At 34.2% G+C, this 18,684-nt stretch overlaps 1 protein-coding gene across 1 annotated transcript in view; it reads right to left on the bottom strand.

Annotated features, from left to right (window-relative positions):
* TRDN (triadin) overlaps positions 1-18,684 on the bottom strand; it is a gene marked incomplete at both ends in the record, with an annotated part of 274,757 nt that overhangs the window by 171,016 nt on the left and 85,057 nt on the right. Inside the window, one exon of the mRNA XM_084258151.1 lies at positions 3,258-3,335. Coding sequence (XP_084114277.1) covers positions 3,258-3,335 — 78 coding nt within the window. The remainder of the gene's footprint in view (positions 1-3,257; positions 3,336-18,684) is intronic.

Below are 18,684 nucleotides of genomic sequence, written 5' to 3'. Positions count from 1 at the left end.
AATACAACAACAACAAAACTCTGAAAGTTTAGGTATCAGATTTAAGGTCATCCACGCAGAAAATGGCAGAACCAGAATTTAGACCAAGACCTTTGTGATTCTAGAGCACAGGTTGTTAACCACTATACGATGTTCCAAGACATAGAGTTCCCATCATCTCTCTAAGTAATAGTAAATGGTCAACAGGGCTTGGGTCACCTTTGTGGGGAGATTTGAGGGATTCATGAAATAAACTGAAATTTACAGACATTTGCTTCTCATTATTAGCTACTCATTATGCAATGTGGTTTTGGGAAAGAAAAGTTAAGCATGATATAGAGATAAAAAGACTACATGAGTGCATTATTCCTGACAACAGCCATGTAATATTTTCTAGACTTCTGTGTACAGTTTAGACAGGTCTGCTAGGTAATGTTCCCTGGATGTTCCATGGAAAGCTCTCTCTCTGGACCCACAGATAACTTTCCATCTCTTCCTCACTGTGCTTATTTTATTTCAATGAATTCCCATCTTAGTTAATAGCAACAATGTTCACCTGGATACTTAATTTAGAAAGTCTGAAGTCATTCTAATTCTCTTTTTTAATGCATCATTATTTAAAAAACATGTTCTTTAATAGTATTTATTGTTATATTCTGTACATTTTACTTAGATATTAAATGTCAGAGAATACTGCCATTCAACGTCATAAGAAATACTTCCTAAATTTGTCTCTAACCTTCAAAAATGAAACTCATCCACATTATCTTTATTTTTTTGTTTTCTTTTGGGAACATCAATTACTTTGGGAACATATCTCTGATGTATTTGTTTTTTTAATTAATTTATTTTTTTTAATTTTATATATATTTTTACATCATTTTTTTTTTCATTTTTGCACAATGTATGCATTAAGGAACTCTCCTGCACTGCTGGTGGGAGTGCAAACTGATCCAACCACTATGGAAAGCTGTATGGAGATTCCTCAACTTGCTAAAGATGGAGCTTCCATATGATCCAGCAATTCCACTCCTAGGTATTTACCCAAAGGACACAGAAACATTAATTCAAAAGGGCACCTGCACCCCTATGTTTATAGCAGCACTATTTACAATAGCTAGCTATGGAAACAACCCAAATGTCCAAAAATAGATGACTGGATCAAGATGATGTGGCTCATTCTAATTCTTAATCTCCCTCAGCACCTATATCCAATAAGCTACTTACACCAGTTGATTCTCTTTTCAATTATCTGTCTGATTCACCCACTTTTCTCCATCCACTACATACCACTTAATGCAGGCTTTACAACTTTTTGGACTATTCTTTCCCCAAGAACCTGCAAGCATAGCTTGATACCATTCTAGCCCTAATGACAGCAAAGTTGATCTTTCTACATGAACATGTCTATTCCATCCATGGTAAGTCATCCATCTTCTATAGGAAAAAAAAATCTCTTAACTGAGCAGGAAATATCTGTAGCTCTGGAAGATTATACAAGGAACTACATATGTTGCCTGTAAGGAAGAAAACTGGGTGATTGGTAGGTAGGATTAGGAGGAAGACATTTTAGCCTGTATCTTTTTTTGTAATATTTTTTTCCATGTAAAATATTGAAATATTAAAGGAAAATAAAAATTCTTCAGCTGGGTAAAATAGCATGATTACAAAGATTTGTAAAAACAAGCAAAAAACTACAATCAGAAAAAATAAAAGAAAGAAGAGAGTAGGCAAGTGTAAGTAGAAAATGTTGACAAATATATCAGCAGTTTAGTATATCAGGGTTTTTTTTTTTTTTAACTATTCAATACTTATGACAAGAGTTAAAAGATAAGAATAAATCCCAAACTTTGCCAGAATAATAATTCTCAATCTGCTCTAGCCTGCCTTTCAATCAATCCCCCCAAGTCTTCTCAGTGCCTTCTTCCTTTTCTCCCTGCTCAACTACTTATGCTACTCTGAAAAAAAAAAAAAAAAAAAAAGATTTTTGTTCTCACCTCCACTCTATTGTATATTCCAGTTCTTATATTGGCAATGTTCTTTTCTTCCTTTCCTGTCTGATGAACACTTATTCTTGAGATTTAAGATTAAATTTAAGATTTCATGGTCACCTCTGCAGAGAAATATTTCCAAGTTCTACCTTATTTCTCCAAAATAGATCCATGTGTTATGTCCTCCTTTCTTTACATGTTCACAGTAATTTGTACTAAAATTTTTATTTATCACATTGTGGGAATTAACCCACTTTTTAAATCCAGCCACAATGATTCCTTTCAGAGGTTCTGTGATTTACAGAACTTTTCTGATTCTCCTCTGGCTACACCTTGACGTGGGACCATGAGGATGACAAGGTGTGGCTATCTACAATCTCTTCTCTCTTACACTCCAGATCATGATCCATGATTTTCTTTCCTCAAACAGTCCTTATTCTGGGGTGGTGATTGTGTGGTCCTCTTTCTGGGTGAGTCCTTATAAGATTTCTTACCCTTTATCTCAAGGGGTGGTCAAAGCCAACAGGTAGTGTTAGAATGGTTAGAACTTTAACAAGCAAGTTTGTGTCCACATGTATACACAAAGTTTCTTTTCATTGTGAGACTGAATGGAGGCGGGAAGGGAGTTGTGATAGTCTGTGGGAGACCACCATTAGCAAAAAATTTGTGGTGCAGTTCACTGGATTAAAAATGTGTTTTGTACCTGCTCCTTTTTAATAACTTTTGATTTTATATGAACGTTGGTAAGGAAGGAACCATTATCTATTAATTTTTGAATCTCCAGTACTTTGGACAATAACTGATTTGATCTTATGGTCAGGATTTAATAAATAGTTGGGGGCCTCCCCTGGTGGCGCAGCAGTTGAGTGCTGGGCTGCGAAGCTGCCCGCAGCCTCTGCAGCGCCGGTTGGATCCCCAGCCACCGGCGAGGGTCCCACATGGCACGCAGACCTCTCCTGCTGCCCGCTGCTCCCCTCAGCAGTGTATTTCGTCAGTCTGCCTGTTCTGTTCCTTGCTCTGGCTCTGGTGAATTCTCTCACTCTGGTGAATTCTCTCACTCTGGTGAATTCTCTCCCGCACTATTGACTGTACCCAGTGCTTGTATAAATAAATAAAATTTTTAAAAAAATTGTAATTTAGGAAGAGTAAGCTATAACATGTACATACTAAATCTATTTGTCAAAATACCAATCATATTGCTGTCGTTATTTTCATTTGTTTCTCTGCATTGTATTTTATTTATACTATAGAAGATCTCTGGGGGGAAAAATAAAAGAAAATACTTGCCTTCAAGCTTATGTGACGCTGGAGTGGTTCTGAAAGCTTTTTCTGTTGATACTGGAGGTGGTATGGCTGGACTTTGTCCTGTGCACACAATGCAAGAGTAAGTATTGAAAAATAGTATTAGCCAATTTAATATTCACACCTAAAATAGCTTGATCTGTCCCCAACATGCATAATTCATGATCAGAAGTATAAATTCATATTATTATGCAATAAGAAAATAGTTATTAGGCAAGATCTTTAACTGGATACACACACAGATTCATTTATCTTCAGATCCATTACTGAATATATTATTTTTCATAGATGTACATACAATGTTAAATATATCTACTGGACTTCATTAATAGAAAGCCTACATGCAATCAAATAAAGCAATTTATTTTCAATATGCACTTCAAATTATGGAAACTAAAATCACAGAAGCTGAGAGGAATCATAATATATAGAAAAATCACCATTTTTTTCATTTAACTAAAAATTTTCAAATGATATAATAGGGCAATAAAAGAAGGTTAAAATTCATAGGCCTTTTGATATTAAACAGGTACATTTTCTCCTGCCAAAATAAATGACCTGCAGTTAAGTAAATAATGGGCCAAAGGGAAAATATATTCAGTTTTATAGAAACTTGAAAGGATCCCTCAAATCTCTAGGCTTATTATGAACTGTATCAAAACCCACAATCGTTTCTGAGTGCTTCCTTATCCCCAATGATTTCTTTAATTAACCAAACCATCCAGGCCATGAACAGTAAACATTAACTAACATGAGATGCTTGCAAAATATTTTAGCATTAATTTTTATTCCGTAAACTTCTGTTGTCTGCTTCTTTTTAATCCAGGAATCAACGTGGGCATAGGCACCTTCTAAAATCTCACTGACAAGTAGATATTATTAAATGTCAGCAGAACTGCCTGCTTACTGAAAGTTTTCCTTTTATAGAATGCATCAAAATTAGTTCACTCTGGTGAGTTGTGGATTTACCAGCAGAGTGATCAGAGTTGCACATTCTGTGGTGGTAAGGAGAGCAGAATCCCAGACTCTCAAACCAAAGAGAGGTTTGTCTCCATTCATTAGAGGATTTTCTTCTAGTTGTTAGACCCATTCAGGGTGATTCATGGACACGTTCAAATGTGCATAAAAGCCAAACATATTGTTTCAAAATAGGCAGACTATACACCTCGAAAAATATCTATCTATATTGATTTTAATTATTTTTCCTCATGAAAACAAAATTGAATATAAATATAATTGAGCACAGAAGTTCCATTTCTAGTGAGCTGAGATAAGGTAAGACTGGCACACTAAAAAGAAGTTTGATATATGATTCTCATCTAGTTAAACTTTATACAGAATTGAAGTGTTGAAACACCTCTCAGGATGCCTAAGGTGAGCTATGTCCATCTTCCCTGACAGACCATGACTTTGTTGGGGAGGAAGAAAGGAGTGAAACTTCCATCCGGAGTTTTCATCTCCTTAGTCTATCTGTGGGATATATGCTTGAGAAGATTTGTTCACAAATCTTACTTGAGAAGTGTTCTTGGAAAAAAAAAATTCTAAAGAAGGACAGCATTGTATAGCTTTTAAGATGCAAGCAGAGTCTAGATTGGGGGGGGTCAATTAATCAAGTAAAGCTTAAACTATAAGTGGTCAAGAATATAAATAAATAGTCTCTATATACTGAGGTTTTTAAAAAATATCTGCATAGAAGAATGTTGGTTCAATCTAAGCTGCTTTCTTTCCTGTCATAAGCTTCTGTGAACAGTGTGAATATATAATCATAATCTCTACCAGTCTTGATAAGCTTTTTAGGAATTTACTTAAAATGTATGATATTTTTTCCCAGGGGAATGATACATATTTTAAATTGTAAAATATTCATATATTTACTTTTAAAAATATTAAAATGATAATTTTACTAAAAAAATTATTGAATAGTTATGTTCTAACACTAATCCTATCCTACCTTTGATAAGTTCCGAATATACTGGCTAAAACAGACTTAGAAACAGATCATTATAACACAGTGTGATGATGGGGTGTAACATATCCAGAAGGAATGTTGCAAAAATATTCCTGGAGGAAATTAATTGTAACCTGAATTCAAAAACCTAACAGGAATTTTGTGAGTAAAGAAAGGTGGGAGAGATTAAAGGATTCCGAGCAAATTATCTGGTGGAAAAAAAGATGCCAAAATATGTACAGCTCTTAAAGCAAATAAACAGGGGTCTCTGTGCATTATTCAGTTTGCATCAGAAAATTTCTATGACTATAGTTGTAGAGAGTATATGCAGGTGTCCCCATTATCTGAAAGGGCACTATAAATTCTTTGCTTAGCCAAAGTGGTATAAAATGAAGATGCAATTACCATTGATTGATATGAAAAAAATTTTAGGGCCCCCAGGCCTAAAACACAACCTACAAGATCACACCATAGCACTACCCTATATTAAAGCAGGGAAGAGATGATAAATGCACAGAATTTATGAAGTGGTTCCAGGGAAGGAGCACATGTGTGTGTGGCTGTGCTCAGGGCACATGTGTGCTGCCTCTAGGTCATGTGTTGTAAAATACTAATGCTACATTTCACTTTTTGCCTTTTGTTGTAAAATTAAAAATTCTCCTTGAATTTCTTTTGATTAGCGAAAACAGATACTAAAAAATAGGTCTTTTATAAAATTTAAGTGGTGTAATGCACACTTTTGAAAAGAAAGGGTTACCTGTATTATGCTTTCAAAGTGGCTGACTATATGGTTGCAAAGTGATGGATGCAGTAAGAAAAAAGGAGCACAAGAAAAAGAAAAAGAAAATAAAGATGGCTGCCTGTTTCCATGGTGACAATGATAGGTAACATCGGCAGGGAAATTATTAGCTCAGGGTAAGTTTTTATTGTGCTCAGGAGTCCCGAAACAAATCAGTCACAATATATTTGAGAGTGACATATGACTTTAGTACTAAGTTTTCTATTATGTTCAATAATGTTTTAGAATTCTATTGAAATCAGAGACCATTTTTCTATGTAAATGAACGTCATATATATTATATAATAATAACATTAAATATGCCATGGTAAAATATTTTATAGTGAAAGCAATGTTGTTTAGTATAAAGCTGCATGCTGAAGAATCAGTGATATGTGAGAATTTCATTGTCATTACTTATAATCTGTATGAACTTGAATATCTCATGAAGTCTCAATTCCTCAGTAAGGGTCTTTATAAAATAAGAAACATGTTTCAGACTCTTAGGAGGATGAAGTGATAAAGCATCCAAAACTTAGAAAATATGCAAAATATCAATTATTTTTCAATAGTGTATTTACAATTTATATTCCATCTAATTTTGCAAGAAGACTTAAAACAGATTATGCAAGAAAACAAAGACATAACAACAGATAAAATTAAACATGACAGAAATAACAGAACTCATTTACAGGAAAAAGGCCGATAATTGTATTAAGAATATATTCTTTTGGAATTCCTGAGGATTGTAACTCTCTAAAAGAAAGATTTAGGTTGTTGAAATTCACATTGGAAATCTAAAGGTGCCCTTCATATTACAAGCTATTACCTGAAAATCCCTCTGACATTCAAACATAGGTGAGTTGGCTTTATTTTTGTTTCTTGAGTGATTTTGATGGGCTTATTTCCATAATACCTGAGTGGCGTGTTTGTAAGTTGCCAATGTTTTATTGTTCTGACTTTTTTTTTTCACACTAGTCAATTTGATTGTTTTTGATTTAGTCAGGTTCCACTGGGGATAGTATACAGTGTGCATTTCTTCTAATGATCTAAGTTACTGATGTTTTCTTTACTTTGTTAGAATGATAAATGGAATAACTCAGAATCTCCAGTCAAATAGGAGGCTATGAGCTGAATTCAGATAATATAAAGTTAAAAACAACTCACTATACTAAAGTTTAATTTATCTAGTTTCCTTATTAAAGGAAATACATGGTTCTAAACCATTTCTAGACAACTGAATTTCCTTTAATAAGGGCAGCAAATTTTCCATTTACTGATCTACTTGCTATTTATGGAATTATTTAGTCATTATTGTCACTGGCATTATATGGTTTTTAATTTTAACAGAGGACCTATATAGAGGTCGCTGAAAAAAACAATTACTTTATTGAGTTATTCCAATAATATATCTTACTGGTAATTAAGTCTCATGATTTTTTTTCATGATTTCAGATAGTTTCAAGCACATGGATTATTTAGTATAAAGTAGCTACATATCCCTAATATGAGGGTGTTTAAAATACCAAAAGCTTCAGCTTCTTTGATCAAAGAGCATCTTCCAGGTCAAAATGTTTCTACTAGAAAAGTTTCTTTGCATCCTGAAAAAGAGCTTCCCTAATATTCCATGTGTTACTATATATTTGCATATTCACTTTGATGGGAAGCAAGGAATAGAAGTTCAATATATATTTCATACCTTCTTTTGATTAAAAATGATAAAGGTAACATTAGTGTTTTTTTTTTCCCTTTTCATGTGAATTTTATGAAGTAGAAATATTTCCCATGGAACAGCCTACTAAAGAAAGGAAATAAAATTAGGTAAAGATCATATCTTTGCTCCATTTATCTTAGTATCTCACTATGACAGAGTGTCTGGTGTTTAGGAGAACAACAACAACAAGAAAAGATGCATAGAATCATACCCATAGCATTTTGGGATGTGAAAAGAATTTTTGAAAGCAGTTATTCCAACACCTTAATTTTTCATATGTAAAGAAAAGATCTCTGGGACAAAAAGTGCCTAAGTAAAGCTCAGACATTGAGAGCAGGCCCAATTTAAGATTAAGGTTTTTTGATTCTATTTTATTTTTCTATAATTTAACATCTACTCAAAAGGGCATGATAAATGCCAAGCATCCAACCTGTTCTCAAATTTGTTCAGAACCCTTGAAAGATATGTGAATATTCAATTCCCAAGATAATAAGTTGTATAGTTCTGTTCAGTTGTCATGTTCAATTTAATTATTAGATGTTGAATTGACCTCAAGTAGAGGTTGAATACTCAAAGTTCAATCTCCTTGCTACCAGACCTCATTTCCACAATACTAGCTGGACTACTGACTGAGTTGTTTATAAAACATTCAGACTTACTATTTCTTCACTTTTCTTCAATAATTTCTTTTAATTTTCTGAACAGTATCTCAACTATTCACCAAATCATATTTACCCATAGGGTAAGACCAGGATAAATAACAGAGGAAGGAGAAATGGACAAATCAGTAATATGAAGGGTAGGTTTTTCTTTTTGTACAAAGACCAAATCCCGTAAAGAAAGAGACAAATGCTGCAAATTAGATGGACTTAAACCTCAACTTAAAAAAATCAAAATTAAAAACTATCACATGTTCTTAGAGTGCAAATATCTTACTTGTACTGGAATTTTCCAATGCAATGTGAATTCTCTGGTATTTCCAATTTTTTAGTGGTAAATTGGCCTATTCCACTTATCCCTCAAATCTTAGTTCTTTTATCTTTCTTTATTTCCTTTTATCCACTCCCCTCACAACTCTTTATTGGTTGTAACCAATATATAACTTATCATTTGATTCTCAATACATTTGTGTATTTATAAGTCTAAACTTTTTCTTAAAAAAATCCTCATTAGACTATAAGCAATCTGAGGACAGAATCCAGAACATCAATAAATATTTGGTAAAGGAAGAAGAATAATTAAAAGAGAAAATGTTTGATTAAATGAATGAAGGAATAAATGAAAGTTGTCAAATGTCACTCTTACTGTTTCTGGAGTGTTTGAATCTCAACAGACTGAACTAGAGAGCTATTAGTTCTAGGTTCTTTAACCCTTGGTCGAGTGTAAAATGCTTCCAAAACAATACATTTAAAAATGTATTTTTTTGTCTTTCTTTTTTGCAATCATTTATAGTTCCAAACCAAAGCATTTGTTTTCTTTCTGTAAGAAACTTTAACACTTTGTTTATAAGTGAAACAGTAATTTGCCTGTGAAAATGAAGTATAAATACATTTACCCAAAGGTGGTGGTAAAAACTGAGCTAAAGAACAGAGATGAAGAAAGGTAACTATTGGTTGAACAGCTCAATAAACAGATAATGTTCACACTATATTCTGGCTATCTACTGATTCTCTCAAATTGAAAGACTATATAAATTGTGTGTCTAAGCCTAAAGAATTTTGCACTGGAGAGGTAACTTAAACTGTGTTTTAGTGCCAAAAGATGACTTAGAGTTATCAATAAACTGAAACACAAAGCTGAACAACTAAGCAGATTCACCCATCTCACAAATAGGACACGTGTACACATTTCTAATGCACAGCATAATGCTTTCTTTAGGTTTGCCATTACTTTAAAAATAGCATAACTGGACCAGTTAGTATAGTGTTAAAACAGCTTTGAACAATTATAAATATTATGCATTATATGATGTTGTAAAATTCTGTAGTCAGCGACATCATTTTATAGTAAAAAGCAGATCTTAAATACTGAATTCTACATTGTAGTAAAATGATCATTTTAATGGATATTTTAACCCTGTTCTCTTTCAAGATGATTTAAAACACAAATAACACATCTTTTTAACCATTAGTCATGCTGATTCAATTTTTAAAGTTATAATTAATAAACACTAGGTCTCTAAGATGCTGTTTACCAATATTAACAATGTCTAACATTCCCTACCCAGAATGGGTGGTTAGGAGTAGGTATAAGGTGAAAATGACTCATTCTGTTAGAAATCAATTTTTCTGTCATGAAAGATACTTAAAATATTATATTTATGATTAATTTTATGTACGCAACTGAACTGAATTTAAAATGCATTGTTTTTCTGCTGTTACAGAAGTACCAGTTCTAATAAAATTGTTTATCAGTCAGGTAATTATAACATGGCATATATGAGCACATTTAGTGTGTCTTAGTTCTCCTGCCAAAATGTATTATTTCAGACTTTATATTCATTATCACTTTTCAGAGTCAACACACTTTAATGATTTACTCAAAGACTGAAAATCAAGTCACGCCAAATGACCATGGGAAAGTGGTGAGTGGCCTGCAGAAAGTTGAGGAAAGAAGATGATTCCCAAGAAAAAATCATCACATTTACAAAATGTATTAAAGGAATTTACACACAGAATAACAAATTTACTTCTCAAGAGGTAGGAGGCTTGACATTTTTGTAAACTATCTAAACATGAAGAATAAATAATGCCTCCTTCTGTCTCATCTTATCTGGTTGTTTGACTTTAGGATTCTACCAAAGAGGTTATTGACAAAGAGCAGCTGGCACCGTTGATTGCTAAATCAATTCCCAAAACACTAGAATCTTTTGTTTTCATTCACAATAATGTCAGGAATCACCCAACACCTTAGAGATAAACGTCTTTAATGTTCTCTTCCATCTCAACTTGTCTCACACTAACCATTTAGAACATGATACACTTAAAAATCTATTAATGGGACTGGGTAATATTTTATCAGACTTTCTGTCCAGCTTAACAGATACTCAAGAAATTTAGAATTAAGTTATATCTGATTTCTTCAGTGATTTTGATAATAAGCCAAATATGCCCTTGAGTATAGAGTTATAGTCCATCCCACTTAGGGATTTAATACTCCTTTCACTGGCCAATAGAAAAGGTACTAGCAAATTGCCTGCTTTTTTGACCTATTTATTGACAAAATTTAGTAGCATATGTCTGATTTACATTATAAAAGCTTAGATTGTGAATTTATCTAAATAGACCACTTAGAAAATGGAAGAAAAAGGACAAAAGAAAACTTATACAGTAATGACCTTTTTAAGTGTATATATCATTCTTTTTAAAGAGTTGAAAACAATATTCAGCCATCTAAGAAAATCCCACTACTTCCTCTGGGTTGAATTTCCTAATCTATGAGGTCTCTGGAGAGATTATGACCCACCACCAAGGGTCTCGTGCAAATACTGAGACGATCCTTGTCTGGAGTTGAGCACAGTGCGTGGCATAATCTTCACACTCAGTAAGTGAGAAATCTTTTCTCAACATCATCATCATCACCATCATCATCATCACCATCATCATCATCATCATCAGTGTTATCACCACTACAACTAAAGTCTTCAAAAATCCTTAAATGGTATGTGCAGAATAACATGCAGATGACAATTTGAGCTTTTCCCCAGCTCCAGGAAAGTCATGTTAGACAAGCTCTTAGTGAATTTCCTTCCTCCCTATCCTCAAATGCAGGAAGATATGTTCTTAAAGAATAATATGGCATTTGAAAAATAGGAGTTCATTCATATAAAACAAAATCAACTCTCAATTTCAAACCATCCCATTCAGCTCCTCCACATTCAGAGGACATGGCAAAGAGAAAGGACATTGCACTCTCTTCTTTTTTTCCTTCATCTGTGGGAAAATTCCTTTTCATTTTTAAATTTTTTTCTCTGACACATGCAAACATTACATGTTCACAAATAATTCAAAAAGACAGAATAATGATAGAGCCAATTAAAAAGAAAAAAAAACCTTCTGGTTTTGAAGTTTACCTGGGGGAAGAGAAACAAATCTTTGACGTTTTGCTTTAATGTAGGATTTTCTAGTGAGTTCTTTAATAAAGGTGATAAAATGCTACACATTTCCAACTACAGGCAGATAAAAATAAACATTCCAAAGCTTTCACTTAATATATAAAAGACAAAATGCGACCATGTTAATAATTATTTCATAAGCTTAACACGGCAATTAAATTCACAAATATATGCTCACTTGAATGACACATTTGGAAGTCATCCAACTTCTCTTCCTATTTTAAGTCATGTGTAATTGAAACTATTTTGCCATTTAAAACAATGCACACTCCTGATCCAGTCTCTACCAGGAGGCTATTTATAATTATACAAAAAAAAATAATATTCCCCTAGGAGAAAATCATTGTTAATGTGTAATCATTGCCATGAATAATAGAAAATGGAAAAAGTACACATCTTGTGCCACCTCCATAAAAGACAATATTAAATCATCAGCTTGTTTTTCTGACACATATTGTGTTTCAATGTGACAATATTGGTACTTTTTCTGTTTATTTTCCCTCACTTTCTATATGTGATTCCAATTGTTACAAACAAGTTTTATCTACTAAACAAGTGCTCATTAAGTAAAGGCTGTGGATGGTTGCAGTAGAAAGGTGTTTGTAGGTGACAGTTTTTCCTTCTGCAAAGCAGTAATATAAACTACAAACCAGAAATATTGAATTAAATAGAGTAGTGGAGATTTGAACGATATAAATAATTAAGGGTGAATGACAAAGTGTAATACAGGACTCTAATTTGAAACACAGTGATACAGATAACAAAAAACTTTGTTCAGTTTTTACCTTGTATTTATTTCTCAGGTCACATTGTTAATAAAAAAAGTCCATCTAATTATTTCACTATTTTCCTCCCTTAGGAGGAAACATTGATCATTTATGTAAGAATAAATACTAAATTCATTGTAAGCAATTAACCATAACAATGACATTAAAGCTAATGATAAGCAATGAAAAATTACTAGGGCTACACCTTTATGAAGTCAACCCTGACCTCTGTGGCCTCCTGCTTTCTAGATGTTTATAGTGAGTACATTCAACATCACGTGATTTAGTACTTAATTAGTTCCTTCTTCAATTTTCTCTCCCACCTGTTTTTTTTTTCCCCCTTTGTTTCATTTGTGATAATCTCCAACAGACTATTATCTGCTTCTGCTCTGAAACTCCCATCAATACCATAGATATCAAGTACATACTAGGATTTCACTAATGATCTGGAGGTAAAAAGAAAGACATTTAACAGCATATCAACTTTGATGTTGACCAGGACATAAATAGGCAAAATATGTTGTCTTTGAATGTAGAATTATTTTTACTACTATGTGGAAATAACTGTACCATTATATCTAACACAGAATTTTTTGAGAAAAAATCAAAATAGACACTATATTGGGCTAGTGTCACCATTATAGAACTGATCAAAAATTACTGAACAACTGGTTTTGCAGTCTATCAGTAATGTTATGTTAATGTTGTAAAAATCATAACAGGTTCATCCTGAATGAACATCCTCCCCAGGATAAAAAGAGCTAAGGATAAAGATTATTCATTTACCAAAAAGGTCTCTATGAAAATAGATACATCAGACTACTTCATATTTAGGTATATTGAAATAGGTGTGGAACTTAATAATTATTTCCATATTGAAAAATAAGGTCTACTTAAGAAAAGAGGTAAGAACTATACATTTATTTGAATAGTTAAAACATCATAGCTTCTCTATCCTTTATTAGGCAAAAAAAAATGAGCCTTAGAATAGCACCAAGAGAATATATTCATATAATTACTAGAATACTTTTTTAAATCTGCACTCTTGCATATAAACTGACAGATAAGATTATTACAAGACATGACACATTAATAAATAACACCTAATTAGTTTGATAATTCTTTGATTAAGCCTTAATTTTCCTTGCTTCTCATGCAGTAATTCAAATTACTCTGCATTATTTGTTCCTTTTTAGACTATTTTAGAACATGCTTTGAATAGTCTCAGTAGGATATCTGAGAAGGAATTTATTCTTGTCTGACAGCAGGTCCATGCCATTAATGGTGTCAAAGTTAGACCAAAATGACACTTTAATGCAACTGCCTCACAGCAAAGACATTCCTCTACAACTGACACCACTTTTAAAAGGATAAGAGACAAAATTCTGAGTGTATGAGAAAAATGAAACCTTAAACTTCCATTTTGTGCTCTTTAAATGGACACAGAGTAAGTGAAGTTACATGAGCATTTCATTGTGGAGTGAGAAGTCTTCTTATTGACTATCCTTCTTCCCCCAAATGAAATCCCTTTTTTTGCAATGAAGTTGACTGAGAAAGTGGTAGCAGCAACAGAGGAATCAGAGCCACTCAGAAGTGCTTGGATCTATTTCTGTGTACATTCTACCTATTTATAGTGACTAGAATGTTTAATGGATTGATTTAGGCAAATATTTAAATCTGGTTCATTTATCTTGAACAGCTTCCACAGACTTCAAATAATCAGAAGGCAACTCCCACAGGCATATGCCAAGTCCAGAACTATGCATGCCTGTAATTAAATATAGGCTCATTCTCCTTTACTTTTTGTATTTTTGCTTAATTCTGTATGCAGCCTGTAGTTTACTGATGCAGACAGTAAACCTTCCTTTGTTAATTCTGATCCTCTGTCTCTGGAGATACTACCAATAACTCCTTTAAAAATCTTTACACAGGACCTGTTTGCAATGCTTAGAAAGCTGTCATCTTTTTAAATAACAAGATTATTTCGAGGAACAAATAAAGAGGTCTGCTCTGGGATAATCATGAACAATTTTTTTTTTGTCAAGATAAATACTATAGATTTTTAAATTAATCAAGAAACATCATGTATCCAAGAAGGTATAAAGCAAATGTTTTCTGATAGAATACTGTATGTAAGACAATAAATAAAGACTTGCTAAGGAGGAAATGATAACAATATATAATAATGCAATCAAATATCTAAAAAGTGATGGATGGTAAAGGAGATGAAGGCACCAGGCCTGTGTTCACTGCTAAATCCACAGAGTCTAGCTATTCTCTCGAACTCATCTAGAAGACACTTAAACCACAATCATTAATGTATGCTATACAGAATTTTTGCAGTTTTCCTTATTATCATCCTACTAATCATGTTATTATTGTATAGGTAGCTGAACTAAGGCCAGAAGACATCAGATGGCTAGAGTGTGGTATGTTATTTGCTGTTTCTTTCTCCCTGAGAAAATGCTACTTGTAACAACCCTCAGATATGTGTTCAATTAGTAAAGAAAGAAGAGCCAACCCTCAGAGAGCCATGGACTCTAAGTGCTTTTTGACCATCTGCTCAAGTATCCTGCAACAAATCCCATTATCAGCCTCATTTGACAGAGGAGGAGATGGAGGCCTAAAGAGATTGATGAACTTGCTGAAGTCATATTTCAAGCAAGTGGCTGGGCCTAGATTTGAAGTCATGCAGTTTGGCTCTGGAGTCTTTGTGCCTAGCCACCTGTTCTCACAAACTGTGATATTAGTGCTTCGTATGGTTGCCTCTGAAGCATAAAAATAAAATCACACAAAACAACAGAAATCAGCCAAAGATGGAAAGGAATCTATTGTTCCACTTTAGGTTATAAGCAAGTTCAGTTCTAATACTTTCCCTGCTGTTGCACAGTTTTTGGCAAGTCGTCATGCATATTTTATTGTTCACATTTATGCGTAGACTTCATTTAAGTTTATACCACTTGCATGAACTGAAATTGTTAAGATAGTTTGAGAATTTTGTGTTGTAACATTAATTTAATTTTAAAATCATGTTTATTGAGGTAACTGATTTCTAACACTATATGAGCTTTAAGGTATGGGCTCACACCTCTTTAAGTAGAGTTAATTTAAGTCTCTTACATATAGTTTCCATCATCACTTACATGAACAATGGTTTAGTAGAATTTGCCCTTCTTTCTTTCAAATTCATATTTGAAACTCACATTTCAGCAATATTCAACAAATTTTTCCCATTTCCAATCCCTTAAGCAGAATGCTGCCAGAGCATGCTCTCTGAAATGCTGATTTTGTGTCCAAAATTCTTCAAATCCTCCAAAGGCTCTTCCACACCAGTTTCTACTTGATTGTCACTGCAAATTTACCACATCTAAATTCTGCAATATTTCCTACTCTTGATTTATCCTCTTGCCAGTCTGATATCCTCATTTTAATATGAGCACATCAGTTTCACATGTGCTTCCATGGTCCCTTTCATTTTTTTTTCCACTTTCTTTTTTAAAAAAAAAAAAGATTTATTTATTTATGCATAAAAGGGTTGGGGCACAGGCCAGAGATGCAGGGTGGTGAAAGGATTCACCAGAGACAGAGCGGGGAACAGAACAGGCAGACTGACAGAAATACATTGCTGAGGGGAGCAGCGGATGAGACAGGAGAGGTCTGCTGCACCATGTGGGTTTCTCCCTGGCCGGCCAGGGACTAAACTCATGCTGCAGAGGCTGCAGACTGCCCCACAGAGTGGTGCTAAACAGAGAGGCCGTATTCTTTCTTTCATCTTTGTTTTTGTGTATGAATATAAAACAATCCCTATGTGCTCCACAACACTTAGCAAATATTATCCAATTTTTACATTCCAATGTGCATTACCTTCCCTGACACCAGGAATCACAGATACCTCTCCTCTAAAACTTGAAAACATTTAATGAGTGCATCATATAATCCAAATTTCAGGTCTCCTTTCTTTTTTCAATCAACTACCCACTCCACTTGCTGAAGTTAGGGGTCTTCTTTTTGTATTCTTCTATCTTCCTCTCTGCTCAACCTGGGGCTGATGAATACACAAAAGACACCCCATGTTTGTATGATGACGTATTTCATTTACTCTCCTGCCCACGCCATTTCCATCACTGACCTCTTCCTGAAAATCCACAAATTAAATATCCAACTGCAGATCTCAGCATTGGTTGTGAGAATTAAATGAGTAAAGTCTGTGAAAGTACCTGGAATGAACCTTGGTATTTAGCAGGTGCTTAACAAATGAGGTTTGGATTGGAATCTTCACATTGTTCTATTTTGCAGATGAATACCATCTGTGACTTTCAGAATAAGCGATGGATGAGTTCAGTGTCCAACTTCCTCAGCCTCGCCCACTCGAGTGAGTTTTGACCCACTCTCTTCCTTTATTACCTATTCATGGCATTTTTATTTTGTTGTTTTTCAGGTAAACAATTTCTGAATACTTCCCTTTTTCTTTTCTCTCCTTCAGTTTCCATATTAAAAAATCCATGATTAAACTAAATACTTTCTATCCCTTCCAAGATCAAGTTTTTCTTTCTTTCCCTGTATTTACCCTAACTGATATTTCCAAGTTCTTCCTCTCTGAACCATCTTGCACAGTATTTCCAATTTTGTTTTACTTTCTAGTTTCCCTAAGTGTCAACCAAAGTGAACCACTGGCAATCACCTGTCTATAACTGAGAAGTTGGGAGATTTGGTCCCAATCCCGATGGCTTTATAGTTCATAGGCCTAGAAAACTTTGTGATATGAACAAAACACTTGAACTCTCTGTACCATAATTAACTCATCTATAAAACAGAGATGACAGGGCCTCCCCGGTGGCGCAGTGGTTGAGCGCTGGGTTGCGAAGCTGCCCGCAGCCTCTGCAGCGCCTCTTTTATCCCCCGCTGCTCCCCGGTCACCGGAGGAGGGTCCCGCATGGCACACAGATCTCTCCTGCCACCCGCTGCTTCCCTCAGCAGTGTACTTCGGTCCTTCTGCCTGCTCTGCTCCCGCTCTGGCTCTGGTGAATTCTCTCACCCTCCTGTGCTTCTGACTGTACCCAATGCTTGTATAAATAAATAAATAAATCTTAAAAAAAAAAAAAAAACAGGGATGATTATATATACCTCCCTAGATTCTCTAGGGCTCAAATAAAGAGCCCAGCAGAGAGTAAATGTTCAACAACCACTAGTCACAAAAGAACTTTTCAGGATATTATGATTCTATGTCGTATTATCCTTTCAAATCTTTAACTCCAATTTTATAAAGACATATACTACCAATGTCTCAATGTGCATTCCAATTTTACTTTTTTCTTAAATTCTTTGATCATTCACACTAAAAGCACTATATCTAGCAAATCCCATAGGAAAAGAGAGAGCAAACATATAAAGGATGATATCTGCATATGTTATTTTAACAACCTTAAGAAATAAATCTCAGGGGCCTCCCTGGTGGCGCAAGGGGTTGAGACGCAACCTATGAAGCTGTCTCAAGCCTCTGCAGCACGAGTTCCATCCCTGACTGGCCAGGGAGCAACCCATATGGTGCAGCAGACCTCTCCTGACTCGCCCACTGCTCCCCTCAGCAGTGTACTTCAGTCAGTCTGCCTGTTCTGCTCCCCATTTTGTCTCTGGTGAATCCTCTCACCCCCCCAAAACCTCTGGCCTGTACCCCAGCTCTTGTATGCATATATAAATAAATCTTTTTTAAAAAAGGAAATAAATCTTATAAGCTAAAATTCAAAAAATCAAAAACACAAGCAAAGTATTTAAATCCTGACTTATATGATTGCCCATATTTATGTTCTTGCCATTGGTTCTCAGTGTCACACTTAGTTTCTGGGTTTCATTTTTAAGCAATTCCAACTATTCATAAAGACTGATATTTCTTGTCTGATTTTTTTCTAACAGATTTTTTGAGGAACCAAGACAAATTTTACTCATTTTTTTTAAAGAGGAAAAAATTCATTCTATCTTGTAATTTCATGTGGTAGCATTGGACAGTTTCAAAAATCCAGCACACATTATGAGATTATTATCTTATTTTTTCTAGACCTTAAAGATCTTCCATTTCAATAAGCTTAGGATTTAT

This window comes from Talpa europaea (genome assembly GCF_964194135.1).
Source record: "Talpa europaea genome assembly, chromosome: 2".
In the NCBI taxonomy this organism is placed as follows: Eukaryota; Metazoa; Chordata; class Mammalia; order Eulipotyphla; family Talpidae; genus Talpa; species Talpa europaea.
The sequence above is the reverse complement of the archived record's forward strand: the minus strand, read 5'-3'. Positions and strand labels throughout refer to the sequence as shown.